This window comes from Arvicanthis niloticus, chromosome 17, assembly GCF_011762505.2.
Source record: "Arvicanthis niloticus isolate mArvNil1 chromosome 17, mArvNil1.pat.X, whole genome shotgun sequence".
NCBI lineage: Eukaryota > Metazoa > Chordata > Mammalia > Rodentia > Muridae > Arvicanthis > Arvicanthis niloticus.
The window spans coordinates 47227107-47254382 of NC_047674.1; the positions used below are offsets into that span (position 1 = coordinate 47227107).

The window sequence follows — 27276 nt, forward strand, 5'->3', positions numbered from 1 at the left end:
ATGTGGTTGATTGTGAGAATGTGGGTAACACTGGAGAAAAATGGGGCTGAGGAGAGTGAAGTCAATCAAAAAGGCAGAGCAATGTTACATGGTTTATTTAGTAAAGCACCCCTCATGGTATACAATTTTCCAGAGGATATGGGAAATCTGAGAGCAACAACAGTGCAATCATGTGACTATGGAAACAAATATTGTTTACTATTTAATTCTTCACAAAATGATAAGGTTGCTTTTCAAGATTAGAAATTTCAATAAAAGATAACTGGCAGGTTTATAGAAATATACATAATAGGTTGTTAGCAAAAAAGTGCCAACCCATTTAAAAGCTTACACTCATTAGTATCTTTGGGATTGATGGTCTCGATTAAATAACAATAAAAATCCATTAGTACTAATTTTGTTACAACTCAAAGACAATTATTTTTAGCCAAGTAACAGAAATGTACAGAATATCTTTAAGTCAAATGTACAGAATATCTTTAAATCACTCACATACATTAGTAATAACATGATCACCTGCCTTCTATGTATTCTCTCAAATAATAAATGGCCGATGGACTCTGTCTCATGTTATATGTTATAGCTATTGTGTCTTGACTTTTTCTTTTACAATTACGTACCTTTAGGGTTAATTTAGATCAATGAAGAAAATGTAGAATAATCTCTCTTAGCTTTAATCACTTGGTGAGCAACCTAAATGCCATTTGCTATTTTAATTCCCTATTAACACATAGTTATGTATATTCAGTCTCTGGAAATTTGGGAGTTTACATTTTGAGTTTGTATCATTTAAATCAAGTATATATTATTTTCTGAGTCCCCTTAGCTAAGGCATAATATTGAACTTATTCTCACGTCCCATTAACAAAAAACTAACAATGTAAACAGCAGTTCAAGTTTTTTTAGAAAATAGTTTTTTACACATTAAGAATAATCTAAAATATTGTTAATTATATTTTCCAGATATGACAATGAAACTCATCTTGTTATTGTTTGTTACTGTCTTTGTTCCTGTTGAGACTATCAGAGTATGTAAAAATTAGATGTTACATAACTATATTTTACTTAAGGATACCGAACAACCCTTTGATGAAACCTAGAGGTATGAGAGGGGTGTATCAGTTATTCATATGCTTCATATAATGATGCAGCTCGACAAGTCTTATTTTGTTTTATAAAAAGAATTATTTATCTATTTTATGTCTATGACTACACTGTAGCTATCTCCAGACACACCAGAAGAGGGCATCAGATTCCATTACATATGGTTGTGAGCTGCCATGTGGTTGCTGAGGATTGAAATCAGGACCCCTGGCAGAACAATCATTGCTCTTAACCACTGAGCCATCTCTCCATCCCCAACAACTCCTATTCTTAATACAGAAGAAGAAAGGATGCAACCAAAGAATAGAAGGCCCAAATAAACTATCAAATTTTGATGACTAGATTTGATGAGGCTTAAAGATCAACTTCCACTTTAACTCACTGGGCTCAAGTCTATGTCTTTTTTTATAAACAATAAGAAAAAATAAAAGAAGACAGGCTAGCATGGAATGTGATAAAAGAGAGGAAGGATGGAGGGAGAGAAATAATAAAAGCATAGACAAGAACTTCTTTACAATTTACCTATGTGTTTTCATAAACAGAAAGGAGAAAATAGACAAATATTGTTATTGTTATGTTTCCTCCCACATAACCATGTCTTCCTTTGAGCTATATTCTTTTTGATTTTAAGAATGTTATAATTTAAAATTAAATATGAAATTGAAAGGTTCAAATACAAATATGTGTAAGAGACTCAGCAATGGAATCAATGTATGATGCCTGGATCTGACTGCTCATAAAAATAAAACCTTTGGGCTAGTGATTTAACTCAGTATTATAACACTTGCCTTGTATATGTGATGCCCAGAATTCAATCCCTAGAATTACAAAATAAAATAATGATGGTGATGATGATGGTGTTACTGATAATGATGACTTTAATATTAATGGAAAAATACCAACATCCTCAGTGGTAAAATAGGTGGAGTGTCTTACCAGTTTGTGATCAGTGAATGATAATTCATCATTAGCAACCCAAATAAGACATGGACAATTACATGGACCTTAATTTACTTTATCTAATAATTTATCTAATTATTAACTTAATATTAATAGTTTTTTGTAGAACTAGAATGTGTATGTGTGTGTGTGTGTGTGTGGTGTTTCTCATTAGCCACAAGGAGATGTTTTAAGATAAAAAAAAAAAAACAATCACATAATATTATTCTTATCAGCTACTAGAGTGATGGATTGGTGTCACTATAGTGTCCCATTCTATATGATATCCATGACCCAATGATCATCTAAGAAGCTGAATATTGAATATTAAGATTTATGGAAGGTTTCTTCAACCTTCCCTCTGATTCTGATTGTTTCCCTCCTTTTCTGTGGAAAGACAACAAAAACTAGAGGTAACATAAAGTATAGGCTGCATGATAAAGAACAAAAGAAAGGTGGGTAGCCAAAAACTCACATGTGCTTTTGTGACCTGGTAGTCTAGGATACTTCAGTGCAATTTTGGAACACAAATTTAAAAAAGTGTGAGCACTAACAGAGTTCAGAAAAAAATTCACAAGGACCTAAGACTTCAGAGGTTTTCAGGCAAATATGTGGATATTAGACTATTATCCAATGGTTAAAGAATTCTGGGTGGACAAGATGAATTTACATAGGAGATTTGATTTTAATTAAAGTAAATGAAACAGAATATCAGAAAAAAATAGACATTCATTTATTGTTTTATTTTAGAGGTTGTAAATATTTGGAGATTAACAGAGAGGCAAATGTTATGTTTTTCATAGAAATAAAATGCCCAGAGGAGTAAGTCTGTGAATTCTTGTGACTCTCTAAGTTTTTCTTTAATATAGACTAGAGCTGATTGCATCAACCTGTCAGCATGATCCTTTGAAAGGGGCTGGTGTCTCTAGAGGTTCCATGGGGATGCCTTCTCTTGACCTGAATGACTTCTGTTTGATCAAGGCACTACTCTGGATTCTGACCATTCTTAAATTTATCTCAATAAACCAGAGGTAGCTAAGGAAGAAACATACACCACTCAAATTACACATTATTTTTGATAACCGATAAAAGAATCCTTGAGAACTATATGTGTTTACAAACCACACATATAAAACAATCCTTTATGACAACTGATGTGAACACAGACTATTTTAGGAAACAGTTTTTTCTTCTTAATGAGTTAAGAAGTAAAATGTATATAGTTTTTTAAAAGAGTCATACATTCAAAGCTGCATTCTGAGTTGGAATTTTACTTAATGCTCTTTAGCACACCCACTTGTTTTTAAAAATCTACTGGGGTTTTTAGATATAAACAAAAATGATATAATACCTCTGGGGTGTGAAAAGAACACTTAGTCACATGCTCAAAATACACTTGTGATTTTGGTTCTTACACACACACACACACACACACACGCACTTTAACAAGGACTCAAGTGTACATTGTTCATTTAGAGAGTATAGGCATTGCTTTCAGCAGCTGTATAGAAAATGAGCTAAGGGAGAGAGTCATTCAGTGAACAAGAGATGTCAAGCATGGCCTCTGTGATTTATATTGCCTAATAACAAGAACTTCTATTTGACTCTAAGTATGAATCTTAAACTTGAAAATTTCTAAAAACAGCATAATCTGTGTACTGTTTTCAACACAAGAATTTAGAAATCCTTAAAACTTGAATACTAATAATTTCTGAATACTGAATATTATTGTTTGTTCCCTGTAAGTTCTAATTTCACGTTGCCTATAGATCTGTATGTAATAGACTTCAGGTGACAAGGGTCATTTCAAAGAAGTGATATTAATTAATAATTTTCTGGTAGCCTCTCAATCTGCATAGAGCTCTTTATAATAAACTCATCACAGAATCACAAACTGAACCACAAGAGGAAATTGTCAATACACATAATGCCTTCAGGAGAAAAGTGTCCCCGCCAGCCAAGAACATGTTGAAAATGGTAAGTCTAAAACACAGCATCAGTTGAGATGCAAGGGACACTGGTGGCATTTCCTACATTGTGACTTAGTCCTATGAACTGTGACTATGACAATTGTTTGGTCATCACAACAAATCTATGACATAACAGCAGAAGAACCTGAATCTAAGAGGATGTGAATAACTCTCTCATGTACATGACAGAGCAACAATTCTGACACAACCCCAAGTCAATCTTAGGTGCCTTCAGACATGTGACATGTATTTGAGAATCATGATGTCCAAATTCATAGCTAAAAAATTAGACAAATACTGAAAAAAAATTAGTAGTGAGTTTCATTAATCTCCATAGAAATTAAGGGATCTGGCTTTGATAGTGCAAAAACTGATGGCTTCTACACAAAACAAACTTAGGGACCTTGGCCAGTATCCTTGGATAGTCAAGAGTGATGAAGTCCAGATAACAATGCAGGCCCTAGAGCAGTAATTTTCAAACTATGGGTCTCAGTCCTTTTGTGGGTCACATAGCAGATATGCATTGTGGTTTATAACAGTAACAAAATTATAGTTATAAAGTTGAAATAAAGTAATTTTATGATTATCAGTCACCACAATAGGAGGAACTGTACTAATGCGTCAGAGAAGTAGATAGGTTGAGAAATACTATACTAGATGGTGATCTGAATGCATAGTACACTGTTGTAAATTATGGAGATGAAGCAATAAGAGAAAAAGAAATGTTGTTTCTGAAAAATTATCTCTGGACCACCTTAAAAATTAACAGTACTTTAAAATCTATGTTAAAAGCATCAGTTGTCATAGGTGTCCATGTTGGTGCTACTGTGAATAAATGTCCTTAAGCTAATATTAGTGATTCATATTTAGGTACTAGTATTCAGAGAGAATCCCAGGCTGAAGCAAACTGGGTGTTCAAATCCAACCTAGGCTACATAGTGAGCTTCAAAAACGTATTCTTGTAATTTCTGAAAGTAATCTAGTTTATTTAATTTGGCACTACGATTGTCTTCATTTCAAGGTGTCTCAAGAGTATGATCTTCTTTATTTTAAATCCTTGATTCAAAAGGGACATCCACAGGGACTCTGATCTTAATTATATTAAGGATAAATTTCCAAATTCCTTTCTGCCACATGAACAAATCACTATTTCTAGGAAGGCCTCCCTACTGAGAAGTCTTATTGTATACAGAAAGTAATTTTGGTCTTTTAAATTTCCGCAGTTAGACACACACATCAAAAAGTAATCTTTCTTACTCAAAAAACCAAACCAAACAAACCAAAACATGTTTTGGATGCTAATTAAACTAGAGGAGTAATTCTATAAGATAGCCACTAGATGGCAGCATACACACATACAGAATTATCATCTCACAGCAATGAGAAAAATTTCCTTTACTCTGAAGAGCGATGACAATAATGCTAATGTTGCTTTCTACATTGTTATGAAGTCCAGTGAACTTAGTGTGTCCTAAAAAAATTGTTAAAACACCAAGTTTAAAATACAGAAACAAAGGAAATCTAGTCCAAAAAGAGTTGCAATCGTCCATACATCCTTAGAGAATTTATACAAAAGTCTTGGAGTAAACCATGTAAATTCTATAATTGTGCTTGACAATGTAATTCATAGGCTATGAGCAGACTATGCTGATGCTGGTTGCAAGATTGCAAGGATGTCACCATTACTCCCATGTACGCATTTCTGAGTGGTTTATAAAATGATGCTTCAACTGATCACATATTACATTTATCCCACTCACATGAAGAGTTCAGGATACTGTAGATTAACTGACTCAAGTTCTCTGTTCTGTGACCCTTAAAAGCTTCACAACTCCAGTTTGGGGCTGGAGAGATGCCTCCGCAGATTAGAGCACTGGCTGGTCTTCCAAAAATCAGGCTTCAATTTCCAACACTTGCATGGCAACTCACAACGGTCTATAACTCCTGTTCCAGGTTATCTGAAACAAGCAAACAGATACACATGCAAAAAAAATCAATGAACATTAAAAAATAAGATATTTTTAAAAATGGTCACATGTAGAATAATATTGTTGGCCCCTTTGAGTTACTGCAAGAGTGGAAGAATATGGTTAGTAACAGCTTCTAGGGACATTAAATTCTTTGCTTTAATCATTGTTTGAGGTAGGGCTATATGACTCTGCTTGTATTCACAGAAGTTATTTGTGTGCTGAGCACACATTTTAAGACTTAGAATATCACAGGTTTATTGTAAGGACTGCCCACTGAACAAAACTTTTGGCATAACTCTCATATCAACTTTACAGATGCTAGGACTCGAAGAGGTGAAATGACAAGTCCACAGCTTTCTTGTTTGCATCTTTGTTGTCATGATAAAACACTAACCTAAGGGAACATAAAGAAGGGGGTTTATTTGGTCTACAATTCCAGATCACAATATGTTGTTGAGGAAGGTCAAGGCAAGGTCTAGTAGAGACCATAGAAGAATGCCTTTTACTGGCTTATTCTTCATGACTTACCCTGCCTGCTTTCTTATATCATCCAGAACCACATGTAGTCACTGATCAAGAGTATGTCCCCAAAGACATGCTCCCAAGCCAATATGATGAAGGCAGTTTCTTCAGGAGCAGTTCTCTTTCCAGGTGACTCTAGTTTGTGTCAAGTTGCCAGCACAGAGGTAAAACAACTGACAAGTTATTGGGTTAGCTTTCCGATTGTGATCTGTTTTCCTGGAACTTTAAACTTAAATTCTAAGAAACGAGCTATGGTCTGAAGATTATAATTTTGAATTTGTAATATCACAGGAAACTGAAATGAATTTCACACTTGTCTTCTTTTTGTTTCTACGGGAATATTTAATAAAAATTTATCCATGTAAAAGTCCAGTTTCCACAAGATAAGATATAATGAATCCCACATTTTTTTTTTTTACAAAAAGCAAGAGTATTAGGTTGTGAAAGCTAATTTCATTGTGTTTCTGGATATTCTCTTCCCTTATAGAGTTGGAGTTCAGCTGCTGCAGAGAACGCTAGAATCTTGGCGAGGTACTGTGACAAATCGCAGAGTGATGCGATTGAGAGGAGACTACCAAGTATGTATGGATCTGCAAGAATTAACTTTTGTTAAATAGTTTTTCCAACATTGGAATAAAATGCCTCGGGGGGGTGGGGGATGGATCACGTTAAAGGCAGGAGCTTGATTTTTATTTTCTGGTTTCAGAAAACAAAATTTAAAAGATACAAATACAAATTTATTCCTACAGATTATTGGTATTCTTATGTGAAGTTGTTAAATAGTGGGAGTATCTTTGTATTCTAGAGAAAGACAGATCATTCCTCAATACCACATCGTATGGAAGGCATGTATGACAAATGGATCTAATATTGTTTGAGAACGTGTACTCTAGTAACTGCTTTCAACTCCAAAGCCTGCTCACTATAAGCTCCCACATGTCCATATAGACTCTGACCATTATCCTTGAGCTGATAGGTTACAGAGGTCGAGTTATCTGCAGTCATGATCTTAAAGCTTTCTTATCATCTGTCAGTGACATCTCTCACCAGACTTGAGCACATGGACATTCAGCAAAATAGATAAACAACTGAGTTTACTTCCTGTTTTAAAATGATGCCTTAGGTAATCATGAAAACATTTGGGAAATAAAAGAAAGAGAACTAATGTGTTCTAATTTATAAAAATCTTACGCAGTCATTTTTCTTTCCTCATTTCAGATGCATTTTGTTTTTTTCCTCATTTCAGATACATTTTGTGGAGAAAATATGTTTATGGAACATTATCCTTCTTCCTGGTCAAAAGTAATTGAAATCTGGTACAATGAGTCTAAGTACTTCAAGTATGGAGAATGGCCGTCCACAGATGATGACATCCAGACTGATCACTATACTCAGGTAATCTGTATAATCTGTATCCTTCCAGATATACACATGACTGGATATGTGTGGCTAAAAGATAAGTCCTGGTTCTCTTCTCAGGCCTAAGGAAAGTAACCCATGAAATCCCAACACTCTAGTCCTCAGATTGTGACCAGGACAATAATACCACCCCTTGAGTTGACAGTGGCAACAGCAGAAATTCCACCCGAACCCACCTTGTAGTTGAAGATGTGCAGTGGGCCACTAATTGCTGAGCTGAAGTCAGCCTTGAACATACTTACATAGAAGCAATAGTAAAGGGACTCAGGAGGTTGAAGATACAATATATATATATATATAGATCTATATGTAACAAGAATGATTAGAATAGGAAGCTCATGGAAGGAGTTTGAAGTGGGAGAGGCAAAGTGATATAGATATGAGAACCATGTATGAGGTTCTCCGTAAACAGAGACTTTTTAACACATGGATTTTGTATGTGAGAGAAAACCAGATCCTTGACTTAAGGAGACTATCTATACTCACTCACTCACTCACTCACTCACTCACTCACTCACTCACTCACTCAAAAAAATCTATTGCTTTATATATTTTCATAAAATGGCATATTTTATTGTTTGTATTTTTATGATTAAATGAAAGCAAAAGGCAAGCTGTAAAATTACAAATGTCTAACACACATGCTGAAGTCTTTGTATAGGTTCTGGAGATTTATACTCTGGTTGTCATGTGGAAAATGCAAATATTTTGTAAAGTCAGCCATTTCCCCAGCCCTCTTAGCTTCATTTGCATATTTTAGTTGTATAAACTAAGTTTTATTATGAGATTTTATACATGCAATATATGCTCTGACTATATTCACTCCCTTTATTTATTATTTATTTTCCCTGCTTCATTTCCACATTCATCATCCTAATGGTACCTCTATTGTCATGTCTCTTTTTAACACATGGACTTCATACATGAGAGAAAACCCAATCCTTTACTTAAGGAGACTATGCTTTCTCAACACAAAGATTCATAACTTTATATATTTTCCTAAAAATGGCATATTTTGTTCATAGTGTTTGACAAACTCTCTTTTGTATCTTTCTAACATATTAATCTGGTAACATATACTTAGGCTGGCTTGTCTATTGTGAATGGTACCATTGTAAAGACAAGTGTGCATGTCTATATTGTATGTTGACCATGACTTCCTCATAAAAACATCCAGAAAACATAAAACTTATAGGAGTTCTCCTTCTAATAATTTAAGTATTTTTATACTGATATCCAGAGGGGATGCCCAGTTTATGTCTCCACCAGCACCCTGCAAGAGTCATTTTCTTGTGGGAACATCATCACCAACATTTGTCCTTTTATTTTTCCGGAGTGCAATCATTTTCAGAGCAGTGACATGGAATCTTACCAAAATGTTGATTAAATTTTTCTAACAGCTAAATATGTTGATCTTTTTTCATATATCTATTGGAAATTAATATTTTTTCAAAGTACAACCAACCAATGGTGAAAATGTTCAAAACCTGACACTTTCAGGGAATGGTGTTAGTTTCAAAGCATATCAGCTATACTTTAATTTCTTTCAGTTGATGTTCTGCAAATCTTACCTTGAAAGATATTTAAGGCTCCTTGCTAAAGAAGTAGTTCATTGTTATTGTGCTTTTTTTAACAGAACGATTTTGTTAATTTAATTTTCTTACTATTTATTCAGTTTTAGTGTTATAGAAAGCTAGAGAGTGATTAATAGGAATAGAGAAGGTGTTCACAACAGAGACAAAATGATGATAATCCTCATTATAAAATTTTCATGGTAAGACATGCATTGTTTTTGATAATGTATATTTAATGACAGGTAAGGAAGGCATTCTTTTCAGAATGTCCTAAGACAGGCTCAGTCTTGTTAATGAAATAAAGAAAGGGGGAGAGACAGAGAGCCTTTGGGGCTGCTTGGCAAGAAGCTGACATGGGCCAAGGATAAGGAAATGGGCTGCTTGGCAGAAATATGACATTGACCAAGGACAAGGAAGTAGGCTTCAGGCAAGAATCTGACAACAACAACAACAACAACAACAACAACAAAGCCAATCTGGCTACAACAAAGAAGTAATTTCAGGTAGGAATCTAAATCTTAGGCTAGAACAAAGAAGTAACTCAGGCAGGAACCTAAATATTAGGCTACAACAAAGAAGTAATTTCAGACAGAAATCTAAGTTTTAGACTTCAGTTTTAGACTTTAGACATGAAAATGACCTTGGGCTAGGACAGGGAAGTAGGCCCAGATACTTTGGTCATCCTGATAAGTCCTTAAAAACAGTGATCATGGGAATGTTTATGTAATTGGGTTTAATGCGTTGCTCTTTCTTTGACTATTTGTGTTTATTATATTGCTTGTTCCTTGACTATCTGCATCTAGTGTATTACTAGACCCTCAACCTAGAAGTGATCTTAATACACGCATGTAACCAAAATGGTATAAAAGCATAAATGAGGAGGGGGAATGGGATAGGAGTTTCTAGGGAGGGGTTTTGGGAAAAGGGGATATACGTATTGTAAATAAATAAAATATTCAATAAAAATTACCACAAAAATAAATTTCTATTCATATTAAATGCAGGAAGCAATCAGTGAAGGACAATAGACAAAGAATTGATTTAATTTGATTAAATATTGAATGATCATTTGCCAGCCATACAGAATCTAAGTTAATTTTAAAGAAAATACTTGAATCTCTAAATATAAAGTAACAAAATATATACTAGAAGAAAGAAAATTTAAACATTAAGAATGGAAAACATTAAAAATAGTTATTAACCACATAGCAGAAGACTCAGCAGTATTCACTGGTGTGTCTCATAACTTACGTGAACTAAATCTTAGTTAGGATTGAAGCAAAAAGTTACCAAAGATATAACTCAAAACAATCAGTCATGAATGTATGAACAGAATTATTAAATAAACATCAGCAAATCATATTTTCTTTCTAGCTCAGTATGACTGAACATAAACAGTATGTGCAAAGAATCTAAGATGCCTTAAAACTTGACAGTTTAATTCAGTGATTTATGATGCCACTGGATTAGAAGAGAACCTAAGAAAGAAAAATAGTCAAAACCATATTAATATTATCCGAGTCTTATAACCCATTCATACAAAAGTCAATTTGATCATTTTCTTTTATCCTAATGGCCTTGGTTCTTTCAGTCTTTTGTAGCAATTTATCACATAGACTTTTCATTTAACAAAACAACTCAGTGTCATATCAAATAAATATATAAAAATGATTGCTCCCATTTTCCAAAGGTGATAGAAAATGTATAGAAATTATACACATGTAAGAAACATAAAATAATAAAAAGAGGGGCCATGAATTTGAAACAAAAGTACAAAAATTATATAACAGAGTTTTGAGAAAGAAAATAAAAGAGAAAAATGAAAAAATTGTAAAATTACTATAATACTAAAAGCTGAAGAAATAGTTTCAAAAAACAAAGAAAATGGTCTTGATTTGCTTAAATTTTAAGAGAAAAATACTGTCATTATCTTTAGAATTATTGGAATGCATTAATATTAATTTTCACATTATTTATACTTTTTCTTGGATATGGACTTAATGAATAAATGGAAAAAATATACTCACTACTTTTAAGACTAATCAATATATAGTGTGAGTATGACAAAATAGACATTCTAATGTATTTTATTGCATTTTTTCCAAATATATATTCTATATCATTCAGAGGTTAACAAAGTTTCATAAAGTAAATACATATTTAAAGAAAGAATAAGAAGTAAAACTAGGAATCATTGAGTTTTTGCATCATCCAAAGTTTGCATAGTGGGTGCAGCCACAGATTTTGTGAAAGTATATTCTTACTCCCAATAAATAATTTAATTCTGCATGGTGTGGAAGGAGACCAACATCTAGGAAAGTTGTGAAGAGAAAGTAATAATTTACAAAATCCAGCCAGAGAAAGCCACTATGATAGAAAGAAGAAAGAAGAGGAGGTAGAGGAGGAGGAGGAGAAGGAAAAGAAAAAGAAGAGGAAAGAAGAAAAGTAAGAAGAGGAAAGAAGAGAAAAGAAGACAAGAAAGAAGAAGAGGAAGAAAAAGTAGAAGAGAGGAAGGAGAAGGAGAGGGAGAGGAAGAGGAAGAAGAAGAGGAAGAGGAGGGGAAAGGGGAAGGGAAAAAGGAAGGGGAAGAAAAGAGAGGGGAGGGGAACAGGAAGGGGAGGGGAAGGGGAAGGGGACGAGATGAAGGGAAAGGGGAAGGGGAAGAAGGGGAAGGAAAAAGAAATAAAGATTTCAGTGTTGGCTGAGGGAATTCTGGCCAGGCTTCTAAGGCACAATAGATAATGGGCTTCATTGCAATACCCTTACTACCTTCTCTAGGTTTTAAACATTGTCATATTTAACTCTCACCATATGAATGCATGTGCTGGGCAGCATTATTATATTCATCTTACAGATGAGAAAATGAAACCCTAACAAAGAAACTGCTAAAAACAACAAAAGAACCCAAAAACCAAAACCAAAACCAAAAAAACAACAAAAACAAACAAACAAACAAACAAACAAACAAAAAACAACTAAAACAAAACCCTGACCAACCAATAGAATTTAAGCTTGGTTCAGTTGCATTATAAAAATACTTGATTATTATACCCTATGCTTGACCTGTAATAAAACCACAGTTCTTGGGTTTGAGTCTTACAGAAATAACTTTTATCATATTAGCTTATTCACTTCATAGGTTTGACATGGGGAGAATGAGATGCGTAGATGTTGCCAATCTTGGTTTTGAGTGGAAATTAATATAACAATGTTCTTCCACTAAGATGACCTAAAAACGTGAAATTTTCATATATCTGCCTTCAGAATAAGCAAAGCAGAAGGCAAACTTAAGACATGGTTTCTTTTTTATGATTAACTTGTGTGTGTGTGTGTGTGTGTGTGTGTGTGTGTGTGTGTGTGTGTGTGTGTGTTTGTGCACGCGTGTGTGTGTGTGTGTGTGTGTGTGTGTAAGTGTGCCCATAGAGGTAATAAGAAGGCCTTGGATACCCTGGTTCTGGATTTAGAGATGGTTATTGGCAGTCCAGGTGTGTGGTGGAGTCAGTCATGCCCCCTAAAAAAGAAACAAGTTCTTGTAACCACTGTGTCATCACTCCATGCCTTGCATGCTTACATATAATATCAATAATGATGATGACGTTGTAGTCATTAGGGAACATGAAAATCTGTCAGTAAGTCTTATCTACCTCTTATCTTTGCAGATGGTCTGGGCCTCTTCCTACCTCGTTGGCTGTGATGTTGCATCATGTCGCAGGAAAAAGGCAGCTACATATCTCTACGTGTGTCACTATTGTCATGAGTATGTAATGACAGTGTATTATTTTTCCTAAAAATATTATCTTCCCAGAATAGCCTTGTCTAATGTTCAAATATTATAAATGAATGTTCTGGGATTTTTCCCAGTTAGTTTGTTAGCAAAATGTCCTAAATAGACACCAAATGTTTCATTTTTCATCATGTTGTCACTAAGGAATTTGTTAGAGATAGACACATTTGGACAATTTATTGGTGATTCTAGTCTTTCACCAGAAAATGGTATCATACAAGGAAGTGAATTTGAACTTAGGCTAAAAGGATATTCAGGCAAATGCTGCTCCCTATGCTAGGCTTTGGGATCACAATGTTGATTTATGCATTTCCTTTAGAAATGAAATTTATGTCACTTTGGGGAGATGGATGTGCAATCTAAAGAGCCTATTGTTCTTGCAAAGGACAAGAATTAATCCCAGTATGCAAAAACTAGAGTCCCCGGTCTTTCCATAATCCCAGCTTCAGGGAATTCTATCCCCTCTACTGATACCTATATACACACACACACACGCACACGCACACGCACACACATACACACATATACATACACACATATGCACACATACACATACATTATATACATATACACACACATATATATCATATACATATATACATATACACATACACATATACATACATACACATATACATATTATTGTATTTTAATGGGGAAATAATTTTAAAGGGAATATATACATATATATATGTGTATATATACATATATATATATACATATATTACATGCAAACATATGCACACACACACAATCCAAACACAAACTAAAATAAAAACCTTTTAAAATAAATGTACATATTCTAAATGCTACCATCACAGGTACTAGTCACAAAATTTAGAACATATAATTCAATTGCTTCAGGGAGAGCAGATGTACTACTTCCTTGTACTAGCAAATGCATTTATGTACATTTAAAAGTGGCACTAATAAGAACTGTATATTATTTAAGTAACATTTAGATATTGATAGTCATGAATTTCTGCATTTCCTAAAATTTCAAATATTTCATATCTATGGCTTTCTTCTATACTCCTTTCCACACCCAGTACTTTCTTTAATTTTTTTCCATGCTTATGTGCTTTTGTGATTGATATAAATAGTTTATCTGTAGGACACAATAAGAGATGTTGTGTTTGCATCACTGGTGTAGTGAAATAAAAAGATGCTAATAAATTGTGTATGTTTTCCCCTTAACTTTGATTTTTGAAAACACTTTTCCAAGTTCTCGATCAAAGCCCCACTTACAGGATTTGACAGTACAAATATCCAGAGCCCTGTGGCACATTACTGTTTAAAGATACAGGAGAAGTAAGTCCAAGTGTACATAAACAGAACTTCCAGGGGATGAGTGCAAAGTCAGCACTCACAGCCATAAATCTAGTTCACCTGACAATTGTCAATATTAACTTTGTTTGCAAAAATGCTTAAACAACCCATCTTTTGGCTGTTGACAGTGGGTGTAAGTTAGTAAATAATTTCCAGTGATAGTTTTCATTATACCTCGACTTCTTTTCTTTTTTTTAAAGGGGAAATAATCAAGACACACTAAATATGCCTTATAAGGTGGGCTCACCATGTGACGACTGTCCAAATAACTGTGAAGACGGACTGTGCAGTGAGTTGTCTTTGTTGTTTAGATTGGGTTGCCTGAAGTTAGCATATTAATATGGGAAACACACATCCTTTAAGTGAAGCATTAACCTACAGTCTATATTTCTATGATTTTCATCTTAATATCACACCAAGGTATTTCTATATTATTTCTGCTTTCATTCCCCTTACACCCAGAGTAATCAAACCTCTTTGACTTTATCACTGGAGGACAGAATTAGAATTGACTAGATACTAAAAGTCAACTTCCCATCCAAAAGTATAAAATTATGAATTAGAGGCAGTATAGGTAAAATATTAATATAAAGGTGACTATTTTTCTCAGACAGTTCCTGACATAACTTATTGCTTTCAGGTTATCAGTCACTTTGAAATGTTGTCCCATAACCCTCAATTTGCCTGAACATGTATCAGTGTGAATTTTGTTATTCTTACTTTTATTTTTTTACAGTCTAGTCATTGCCCTGTCTCAGTCCTCCTCCCACAGTTCCTCACCCAATTCCTCCTTGCCCCTGTCTCCAAGAGGATGTCCCTTCCCCTGCTAGGCTTCCCTACCCCCTGGGGCCTCAAGTCTCTAGAGAATTAGGCAGATCTTCTCACACTGAGGCCAGAAAAGTCAGTTCTGTGCTGTATTTTGAGGCCTCTGAGCAGCTGGTGTATGCTGCCTGGTTTGGTTCAGTGTGTGCAAGATCCCAAGGAACTGGGTTAGTTGAGACTGCTGGTCTTCCTATGAGGTCACTCTTCTTCTCTACTTCTCCTAGCCTTTCCCTAACTCAACCACAGTGGTCCTAACTTCAGTCCAATGCCTGGGTGTAAGCATCACCCTCTGTCTCAGTCAACTGCTTGTTGGGCCTCCCAGAGAAATGTCATGCTGGGCTCCTGTCTGTATGCACACCTTATTATCAGTAATAATGTCAGGCCTCAGAGCCTCCTCTTAAGATGAATGCCAAATTGGGGGGGTGGGGAGGGTGTGTCACTGGCTTTCCTGTCTCTTAGTCACTTCTCCGGTTTTGTCCCTGCAGTTTTTTTAGACAGGAGCACTTCTGAGTCAATGTTGACTGTGGGTTAGGAACCCTATCCCTCCACTTGATGCCCTGTCTTTCTACTAGAGGTGGACTCCTCAAGTTCCTTCTCTCCACTATTGGGTGTTTCAACTAAAGTCCCTCCCTTTGAGTCCTGAAAGACTCTTACCTCCCAGGTGGTAGTTTCTAGCAGGTCATTCCACCTCCCATATCTCCAACAAGATTCAATATTTCCACTCATTATGTTGGTCTTCTCTCCTGCTTCCTCCATCCAATATCCCCCCGTCCCCAACCTTGTATGTGATCATGTTCCTCTTTTCCCCTCATCCTCTAGTCTCCTGCCCTTGTCTCTCCCTTTTCTCTGCCTCCTGTGAGTTTTTCTTCTCCCCCACCCCATACCACAAAATAAGTGGGACTGAAGCCTCCTCACTTCAGGCCTTAAACTTCTGGAGTTCTGTGGATTGTGTCCCGTTGTGTACATACCATCCATGTCCTGTCTGAATTACCACACTCAGAATGATCTTTTCAAGTTCCATCAATTTGCCTCCAAAACTTATTATGTCCTTGTTCTTTTTTTTTTTTGAATTATTTTTAAATTTACATTTCAAATATTATCCCCTTTCCTGGTTTTCCTCCAAGAAACCCTCTATTCAATCCCCTCTCCCCCTGCTTCTATGAGGATGTTCCCCAACAACCCACCAACTCTTGCCACCCCACCCTGGCATACCCCTACACTGCCGCATCAAGTCTTCACGGGACCAAAAGGCCTCTACTCCCATTGATACCCAACAAGGCCATCCACTATTACATATGTGGCTGTACCTATGGGTCCCTCCATGTGTACTCCCAGGTTGGTTGTTAGACCCTGGGAGCTCTGGGGGGAGGGGGGGGCGTCTGGTTGGTTCATATTGTTGTCCTTTCTATGGGGTTGCAAATCCCTTCAGCTTCTTCGGTCCTTTCTCTAACCCCTCCATTGTGGACCCCAAGCTCAGTCCAATCAATGGTTGGCAATGAGCATCCACCTCTGTATTTGTCAGGCTCTGACAGAGCCTCTCAGGCGACAACCATATCAGACTCCTGACAGCAAGTACTTCTTGGCATTCACAATAATGTCTGGGTTTGGAGACTATATACAGGATGGATCCCCAGGTGGGGGAATCTCTTGATGGTCTTCCCTTCAGTATCTTCTCCATACTTTCTCTCCATATTTTATCCCACGTTCCTCATTCTATGAAGGACCTAATTAATCATCCACACTTTGTTCTTCCTTCTTCTTGAGCTTCATATGGTTTGTGAATTGTATCTTGGGTATTCTGAGCTTTTGGGCTAATATATACTTATCAGCAAGTACATGCCATGTGTGTTCTTTTGGGACTGGGTTAACTCACTCAGGATGATATTTTCTAGTTCCTTCCATTTGCCTAAGAATTTCATGAAGTTAATTGCTTTTAATAGTTGAGAAGTACTCCACTGTATAAATGTACCACATCTTATGTATCCATTCCTCTGTTGAGGGACATCTGAATTTTTTCTAGATTCTGGCTATTATAAATAAAACTTCTATAAACATAGTAGAACATGTGTCCTTGTTACATGTTGGAGATTCTTTTGGGTATATGCCCAGGAATGGTATAGATGGGTCTTCAGGTAATACTGGGTCCAATTCTCTCAAGAACCACCAAACTGATTTTTTTTGGTGGTTGTATCAGTTTACAACCCCACCAATATTGGAGGCATGTTCTTCTTTCACCACATGCTTGCCAACATCTGCTGTCATCTGAGTTTTGATGTTAACCATTCTGACTGGTGTGAGGCGGAATCTCAGGGTTGTTTTGATTTGCCTTTCCCTGATGACTAAAGATGTTGAAAATTCTTAGGTGCTTCTTGGCCATTCAATATTTCTCAGCTGAAAACTCTTTGTTTAGCTCTGTATCCCATTTTTAATAGGGTTATTTGATTCTCTGGAGTCTAACTTCTTGAGTTCTTTGTATATTTGTATTTTAGCTCTCTATCTGATAGAGGATTGGTAAAGATCTTTCCCCAATCTGTTGGTTGCCATTTTGTCTTATTGACACTGTCCTTTGCATTACAGTAGCTTTACAATTTTATGAGGTCTCATTTATCTAGTCTTGATTTTAGAGCATAAGCCATTATTACTCTCTTCAGGAAAATTTGCCCTGTGCCCATGTGTTTGAAGCTCTTCCCCACTTTCTCTTCTATTAGATTCAGTTTACCTGGTTTTATATAGAGTTCCTTAATCCACTTGGTCTTGAGCTTTGTACAAGGAGATAGTAATGGATTGATTTGCATTCTTCTATATGCTGACCTCCAGTTGAAACAGTACCATATTTTGAAAATGCTGTCTTTTTTCCACTGTATAGTTTTAGCTCCTTTGTCAAAAATCAAGTGACCATAATTGTGTGGGTTCATTTCTGGGTCTTCAATTCTATTCCATTGATCTACCTGCCTGTCTCTGTAGCAATACCATGCAGTTTTTAATCACTATTACTCTGTAGTGCAGCTTGAAGTCAGGGATGGTGATTCCCCCAGAAGTTCTTTTTATTGTTGTGAATAGTTTTCTGTATCCTGGGTCTTTTGCTCTTTCAAATGAATTTGCAAATTGCTCTTTCTATCTCCATGAAGAATTGAGTTGGAATTTTGATGGGAATTGCATTGAATCTGTAGATTGCTTTTGGTAAGATGGCCATTTTTACAGTATTAATTGTGATAATCCATGAGCATGTGAGAACTTTTCATCTTCTGAGATCTTCAATTTCATTCTACAAAGACTAGAAGTTTTTGTCATACAGATCTTTCACTTGCTTGGTTAGAGTCACACTAGGGTATTTTTGTGGGATCCGGTGGTGGCTGGATCTCAGAGAAGGGCCCCAAAAGACACGTGGAGTCCATGGGTTTAAGAGATTTATTTTCATGGTGGATGTAAATGGATCTTTCAGTAACCCCAGCACCCCGCCCCCAAAGGTGAAACTCAGGGCAGACCTGAGTTAAATAAGGGGGAAGAAAGAAGGGGAGGGTCTGGAAAAGAATGGTTAATTGGCTAAGCCCTCTGGCCTTCAGGTATCCCATTAGTATGTAAATCTCTCTAGGGCTGAAGCGTGTAGTCATGCCCTCTAGCCCTCTACTTGTGCTCTTTGGGAGGGGTTGCATTGTTTTATGTGACTGAATAGCACAGGTTGATGGAGTTCTACATCACTTGTTAGAAGCCTGGACTCCGGGAGAGTGGCAGAATAAATGCCCATCTCTTGCAGGGTCTTTGGGCTACTTCCAGCCAGTGCTTCTACCAAAAACCAAGACCCCTACATATTTTATATTTTTTGTGACTATTGTGAAGGGTGTCATTTCTCTAATTTCTTTCTCAGACTATTTATTTTTTGAGTACAGGAAGGCTACTGATTTGTTTGAGTTAATTTTATATCCAGCCATTTTGCTCAAGTTGTATATCAGGTTTAAGTGTTCTCTGGTGGAATTTTTGGTGTCACTTAAGTATGCTATCATATCATGTACAAATAGTAATTTTTTGGACTTCTTTCTTTCCTATTTGTATCCTTTGATCACCCTTTGTTATCTGATTGCTCTAGCTATAACAACTTCAAGTACTATGTTAAAGAGATAAAGAGTGTGTAACCTTGTCTACTCCCTGATTTTAGTGAGATTGCTTCAAGTTTCTCTCCATTTAGTTTGATGTTGGCTACTGATTTGCTGTATATTGCTTTTATTATGTTTAGGTATGGACCTTGAATTCCTGATTTTTCTAAGATTTTTCCATGAAGGGATGTTGAATTTTGTCAAATGCTTTCTCAGCATCTAGTGAGATGATCATGTGTTTTTTTTATCCAGCCATTTTGCTCAAGTTGTATATCAGGTTTAAGTGTTCTCTGGTGGAAAATTTCTTAGCATCTAGTGAGATGATCATGTGTTTTTTTCTTTGAGTTTGTTTATATAGTGGAATACAATGATTGATTTTCAAATATTGAACCATCCCCGCATTCCTGTGATAAAGCCTTCTTGATCATAATGCATGAATGTTTTGACATGTTGTTGGATTCAGTTTGCAAGAATTTTATTGAGTATTTTTGCATCAATATTTATAAGGAAGATTGGTCTAACATTCTCTTTATGTTTATGTTTATTTTGTTGGGTCTTTGTGAGGTTTAGTTATGAGGATGATTGTGGCTTCATAGAATGAATTGTGTAATGTTCCTTCTGTTTCTCTTTTGTAGAATAGTTTGAAGAAAATTGGTATTAGGTCTTCCTTGAAGGTCTGAGAAATTTCTGCACTAAAACTATCTGGTCCTGGGCTTTTTTTGGTGGGGATACTTTTAATGACTGCTGCTATTTCTTTAGGGGTTATGGGACTATTTAGATAATTTATCTGCTCCTGATTTAACTTTGGTACCTGGTACCTATCTAGAAAATTGTCCATTTCATTCAGATGTTCGTTTGTTGAGTGTAAGCTTTTGTAGTAGAATCTGATGATTTTTTTAATTTCCTCAGTTTCTGTTGTCTCCATTTTTAGTTCTAATTTTATTAATTTGGATACTGTCTCTGTGCCCTCTGGTTAGTTTGGCTAAGGGTTTATCCATCTTGTTGATTTTCCCAAAGAACTAACTCCTGGGTTTGTTGATACTTTACATAGTTCTTTTTGTTTCTACTTGGTTGATTTCAGCCCTGAGTTTGATCATTTTCTGCCATCTACTCCTCTTGGGTGTATTTGCTTCTTTTTGTTCTAGGGTTTCGGGTGTGCTGTCTAGTTGCTAGTGTATGCTCTCTTCAGTTTTGCTTTGTAAACACTTAGAGCTCTGAGTTTTCCTCTTAGCACTGCTTTCATTGTGTCCTATAAGTTTTGGTATGATGTGCCTTCATATTCATTAAATTCTAAAAAGTCTTTAATTTTTTTCTTTCTTCCATCATTCAGCAGGCTGTTATGCAGTTTCCATGTGTATGTGGGCTTCCCATTGTTTTTGTTTTTATTGAAGACCATTGATACTTATACCTAGTCATTGGACTGAAGACCACAGTGATCTGATAGAATGCAAGGGATTATTTCAATATTTTTGTATTTGTTGAGGCCTGTTTTGTGACCAATTGGATGGTCTATTTTGGAGAAAGTATCATGAGATGCTGAAAAACAGGTATATTCTTTTGTTTTAGGATGAAATGTTTTATAGATATCCGTTAAATCCATTTGGTTCATAACTTCCATTAATTTCACTGTGTCTCTGTTTAGTTTCTGTTTCCATGATTTGTCCATTGCTGCTAGTAGAGTGTTAGAATCCACCACTATTAATTGTGTGAGTTGCAATATGTGCTTTGAGCTTTAGTAAAGTTAATTGTGTAAGTTACAATATGTGCTTTGAGCTTTAGTAAAGTTTCTTTTATGAATGTGGGTGCCCTTGCATTTGGAGCATAAGATGTTCTGAATTTTGATTTCATCTAGGTAGATTTCTTTTCTAATCTATTCTATTTGAAGTTCTGTATGCTTCTTGTATGTTCATCAGTATCCCTTTCTTCAGGTTAGGAAAGTTTTCCTCTATAATTTTGTGGACGATATTTACTGGCCCTTTAAGTTGGGAATCTTCTCTCTCCTCTATACCTATTATCTTTAGGTTTTGTCTTCTCATTGTGTTCTTGATTTCCTGGATGTTTGGGGTTAGGAGCTTTTTGCGTTTTGCACATTCTTTTGCAGTTGTGTCAGTGTTTTCCATATTATCTTCTGCACATGAGATTCTTTCTTTTATCTCTTGTATTCTATTGGTGATGCATGCGTCTATGACTCCTGATTTCTTTCTTAGGTTTTCTATCTCCAGGGTAGTCTCTCTTTGAGATTTCTTTGTTTCTACTTCCATTTTTAGATCCTGGATGGTTTTGTTGAATTTCTTCACCTGTTTGGTTGTGTTTTCTTGTAATTCTTTAAGGGATTTTTGTGTTTCCTCTTTAAGGGCTTCTACCTGTTTACCTGTGTTCTCCTGTATTTCTTTAAGGGAGTTGTTTATGTCCTTCTTAAAGTCCTCAATCATCCTCATGAGAAGTGATTTTTAAATCTGAATCCTGCTTTTTTGTTATGATGAGGTGCTCTGGACTTGATCTGGTAGAAGAACTGGGTTCTGATGATGCCAGGTTACTTTTGTTTCTGTTGCATATATTCTTTTGCTTGCCTTTCACCATCTGGTTAACTCTAGTGCTACTTGCATTCACTGTCTCTGACTGGAGCCTATCTTTCCAGTTATCTTGCTTGTGTCAGAACTCCTCAGAGTCCATATATCTCTGTGATTTTGTGATCCTGAGCTCCTGAGTAAAGAACTTCTGGGACTTAGGCTTTTTCTGGGATTTTGAAATCCTGCTGCTCTGAGTGCAGTGGTTCCTGCAGTGGTTCTACCACTGCTCTAAGATGTTTCAGGATATGTTTTTTTCACAGGAGCAGACCAGCTAGGTGTCTGCCACAGCCAAAAAAAACCAAGAAAGGGGTAGAAGGGGAGTGGTATTCTGGAGGGGCAGGGTTTGGGTGGGTGATGGGCCCAGATTGCCCCAGGCTCTCAGTTGCAGTTCTGGGGAGTAGGGTTGTGGGGGAGTGTTCTTACCAGGTACTCTAGGAAGGTTCATGATAAAGTGACATCACAGATCCCCCTTACTGATTTTAACATTCTTTCTTTGTTTTGTTCATCTGGTATTTTGATTATTATGTGATGGGAGGAATTTCTTTTCTGATCTGGTCTAGTTGGAGTTCTGTAGGCTTGTTGCATGTTCATAGGCATCTTTTTCTTTAGGCTAGGCAAGTTTTCTTCTATAATTTTATTGAAGATATTTACTGGTCCTTTAAGTTGAGAATCTTTGCTCTCTTTTATACCTAGCATCCTTAAGTTTGGTCTTTTTATTGTGTCCTGGATTTCCTGGATGTTTTGTGTTAGGTGTGTTTTTCATTTTGTATTTTCTTTGACAATTGTGTCAATGTTTTCCATGGTATCTTCTGCACATGAAATTCTCTCTTCTATCTTTTGTATTCTGTTGGTGGTGCTTGCATCTATGACTCCTGATCTTTTTCCTGTATTTTCTATCTCCACTGTTGTCTCCTTTTGTGATTTCTTTATTGTTTCTATTTTCATTTTTATGTCCTGGATGGTTTTATTCAATTCCTTCACCTGTTTGGTTGTATTTTCTTGTAATTCTTTAAGGGATTTTTGTGTTTCCTCTTTAAGGGCTTCCATCTGTTTCCCTGTGTTCTCCTCTATTTTTTTTTAAAAGTGAGTTATTTATATCCTTCTTAAAGTCATCCATCAATATCATGAAAAGTGATTTTAAATCTGAATCTTGCTTTTCCAGTATGATGGTGTATCCAGGACTTGTTTTGGTGGGAGAACTCGGTTCTGATGATGCCAAATAACTTTGGTTTCTGTTCCTTATGTTCTTACACTTGACTCTCCCCATTTGCTAATCTCTCGTCCTAACTGCCCTCTCTGTCTCTGACTGGAGACTGTCTCTCCTGTGATCCTGGTTTTGTCAGAACTCTTCAGAGTCCAGCTGCCTTGTGATTCTGTGATCCTATGATCCTGAGATTCTGAGTATGTCAGAGCTACAGGGAGTCAAGCTGACTCTGGGACCCTGAGATCCTTGAATGACCAAGCTCTTGAGATCTTGTGATCATATGATCCTAGTCATGTTAGAGAACCTGCCAGTAGAGCTTTCTCTGTGTGTTGTTCAACTGGGTGTGGAACTAGTGCCCAAGCTCTGCTCAGGGTACTGCCTCAGATGGAGGAACCTGTGCTTCTGGCCAGGCAGGGTTCCTGTGTTCCTGGTTCCCACTGGCCCCAATTACTCCAGGTTTTGGGGCAGATGTTGTGACCTACTCACCTACTCACCTATGATCCTGAGCACATTAGAGCGCCTGGGATTAGAGCTTCCTTTGGGTGTTATGGAACAGGGTATAGAGCTAGTGTTCAAGATATGCTCAGGGCACCAGATCAGATAGTAGCAAACCCATGCCAATGGATGTGCTCCTTCTTAATAGTTGAATGGTGTTCTATTGTGTAAATGAACCACATTTTTGGTATCCATTTTTGTGGACATTCCACTTTCTGACTATTATAACTAAGGCTGCTATAAACATAGTGGAGAATGTATCCAGGTGGTATGGTGGGGCATCTTTTGGGTATATGCCCAAGAGTGGTATAGCAGGGTCTTCAGGTATGTCTATTTCCAATTTTCTGAGCAACCTAAAGATTGATTTACAGAGTAATTTTACCAGTTTCCAATCAGTGAAGAATTTTTGTAAGTTGTCCTTTATCCTTCTTCATCAGCTCAGGATCTCTTATCTGATTTTTCTGCTATTGCTGCCCAGATATGTCACTCCTTAGCATATGCCTAAAATACTTGGCATCCTTCAAGGACTTGACATCCTTCTCCATATATACTTACTTAGCAATTGTCATTGGCACGCCACTCACAATAACTAGGAAATGAAAACAATATGAAACTAGCACTAGTAAAGGGGATCCCTGATTTTTTCTCATACTATTGGTTATTTATAAATAATGTGTAATTGGTCTATATCTTATATTTTCTCTTCAGTTTGTTGAGTTTCTTCATGGACAATATGTTCACTGATGACTGTGGAGTGTTAAAGTTTTTATGCATCACTTTTTAGGAGATGTCTAATGCTTATTTTGTATGTCTAGATGCTTTTAGGAATATGTACTTTAAATTTTTATTATTTTATCAACTTATTGTTTATCATTATATAATGACCTTCTCTGATTTTTACTGAAATCCATTTTATCTGTTATTAACTTAGTGACTCTTGCTTTCTTTTCAATTTTTTTTAACATGGCATAGCTTAATTCATCCATAATCTATCCATCAATGTGTGTCCCCAGAGATTTTCTTGCAACCAACACATATTATAGTATTATTTTTGGTTTATTCACTTGCTATATCTTTTAAGTAGAAAATGAAAATTGATTTACTTACATTTAAAGTTATCAATAATAGATACTGTTTCACAGCAGCCATGCTACAAGTGGTTTTTAGTTTCCAGTAACCCCTTTCCTTTCTCTTTCACAGCCTTCTTGCAGTCAGATAACCTAATATAATAGTACATTTTGATTTCTTGCTTATTATTTTTGTTTTGTCTAATATAGATGTTTTCTTAGTGATCTTAGTAATAAGTTGTCAAGTAAGGAACTCAGCGCCAGATATGAGATACCCTCTGCTATATTTTGTATTATAGAATTTGAAATGATAGAAACTTAGATAAAATAATAAAATTAATGGAGGATACTTTGATTTTTAAAAGAGTATATTTGCAGACTGTTTTCTGTTAGATACTTTTTAAAAGTCATACTTTACATCTTTCTAAATATCTTACTTCAGTGTATTAAAGAACCTGTTATTAATTTTCATTATTTTGATTTTAGTATTTATACTAAAGAGAAGGGTAGTTTATGCATCACATTTGTAATATTGCAGCATCCTGAATTTGTCTGTAGAATTACTGTTTTCACTGCATTTTATACTTCACAGGTTTGCCACTGTTCATTTTATAGTTAAATTTGTACAGCTTAAAGAATCATCTGTAGCGTTTTTTTTTCCCATAGGATAGGCATGGTAAAAAAAATTTCCTTTGACCTCATTTTTCTGATTTTGTATTTATTTTTCCTTCATTTCTAAACATAACATTGTCAGGTACAGAATTCCTGGTTCACAGTTTCTTTCCTTCCACACTGAAAAAAATGTTCAACTCCCTGTTTTCCTGAGCAACGGAGCATAAAATATGTCAGGACACTGCTCTTGAGAATCTCCTTTCTGACTTTACATTTTGAGTTGCTGATTATACAACCTATTAGAATATATATTGAGTTAAATGTGGAAGGCAAACATGACTTTCCTGCACTTGGATATTATTACTTTGTATAGATTAAGATTGACTGGTCTCTTTTTCCACATCAGGGGGATGATGGATATGTTCATAATGACCTGACTGACATAGGACTATGCTCAGTTTATGAGCAGTGATTTAGAGGTAGGAGCTGGACAACTCCTGATACTGAATTTGTCCATGTTGAGTTTCATAAAGGGCTCCAAGTCTATGGCTTGTAAGTAATTCTTTGTCTCACAAGCAGGAGGATCTCTCTCTATGCTGTATTTCTTTACATTGAGGGAGGAGATATGATGGCAATTCTTCAATTAGTCTGAACATTTCCCCTATTTTCATACAATAAAACCAAGTACTGAGATCTCTCAGCTGATGAATTTCTTGTGATGATAGTTTCATGACTGATTAGCCACTGGAATGAATGTGTCTTTGGTGAGACTTGGCTAGAGGGCAGTTTTTCTTTTTTCTTTTACTTGGATCTGGGGGAGTCTTGTGGAAGAGTAGGGAGAAGTATTGCAGGCCACAAATGGGATGGGGCTCCACAGGAAGACCAACAGAGTCAATTAACCTGGACCCTTGGGGCTCTCAGAGTCTGAACCACCAACCAAAGAGTAAGGATGGCTGGACCTAGGCTCCTAAAAATACATAGCAAATGTGTAGTTTTGTCTTCATGCACATCTTCCAACAACTGGAGAAGGGACTGTCCCTGAGCCTGTTGCTTGTCTGTAGGTATAGTTTCCCATGCTGGGTTGCCTTGTCTGGCCTCAGTGGGAGAGGATGCACCTAATCGTGCAAAGACTTGGTATCCAAGGGGAGGAATCCACCCTTTCAGAGGAGAAAGGAATGGGGAAAAGAGGAGGAGAGAGAATGTATGGGAAAGGGATATTGGTAGGAGAGGGGGCCAGATATAGTGATGTAAAATAAATAAAGAAATTAATAGAAAAAGATTATCTATATCTTTCAATGATAAATTTCCAATACTTCAGCTTGTTATATTAAAAAATGACTGTTTCACCATTATCGTCATGGCAGCACTGTTCTCAAAATGACAGAGTAATTGAAAAAATTACTCATCTCCAGTTGGTTGAGGTACAGTATCGTCAGTTACAAAGCTGGGACTGAATAAATGTGCTTCATAGCATGACAAGCATTTTGTCCTTTACTTCATGAGGACCTGATTCAACACGTCAATTGTTTCGCATTCAGACCTAATAAGCTTAATCAAATTAATCCTTTATTATATAGAACATTTCTCTTGACCTTATAAGAAGATGATGTCTTTTCTCAATGGTCACAACTGCTTTAAGCACAAAGTTGCATATCATTTTTTTGTTTGTTTTCCAGCTAACCCCTGCCTTTATTATGATGAATATAACGACTGTGATAAGCAGGTAAAACTTTACGGATGCTCACATCGAGCCGTCCAGCCATTCTGCAAGGCCTCTTGTCTGTGTACAACTGAAATAAAATAA

The 27276-nt window shown here is 36.1% G+C and overlaps 1 protein-coding gene across 1 annotated transcript; it reads left to right on the forward strand.

Annotated features, from left to right (window-relative positions):
* Positions 1-965: 965 nt before the first annotated feature.
* Crisp1 (cysteine rich secretory protein 1) lies at positions 966-27276 on the forward strand. The gene is made up of 7 exons (XM_034521926.2): positions 966-1028; positions 3886-4020; positions 6993-7083; positions 7752-7900; positions 13158-13255; positions 14812-14900; positions 27149-27276. Exons 1-7 carry the CDS (start codon positions 966-968, stop codon positions 27274-27276), a joined length of 753 nt encoding a protein of 250 aa, XP_034377817.2.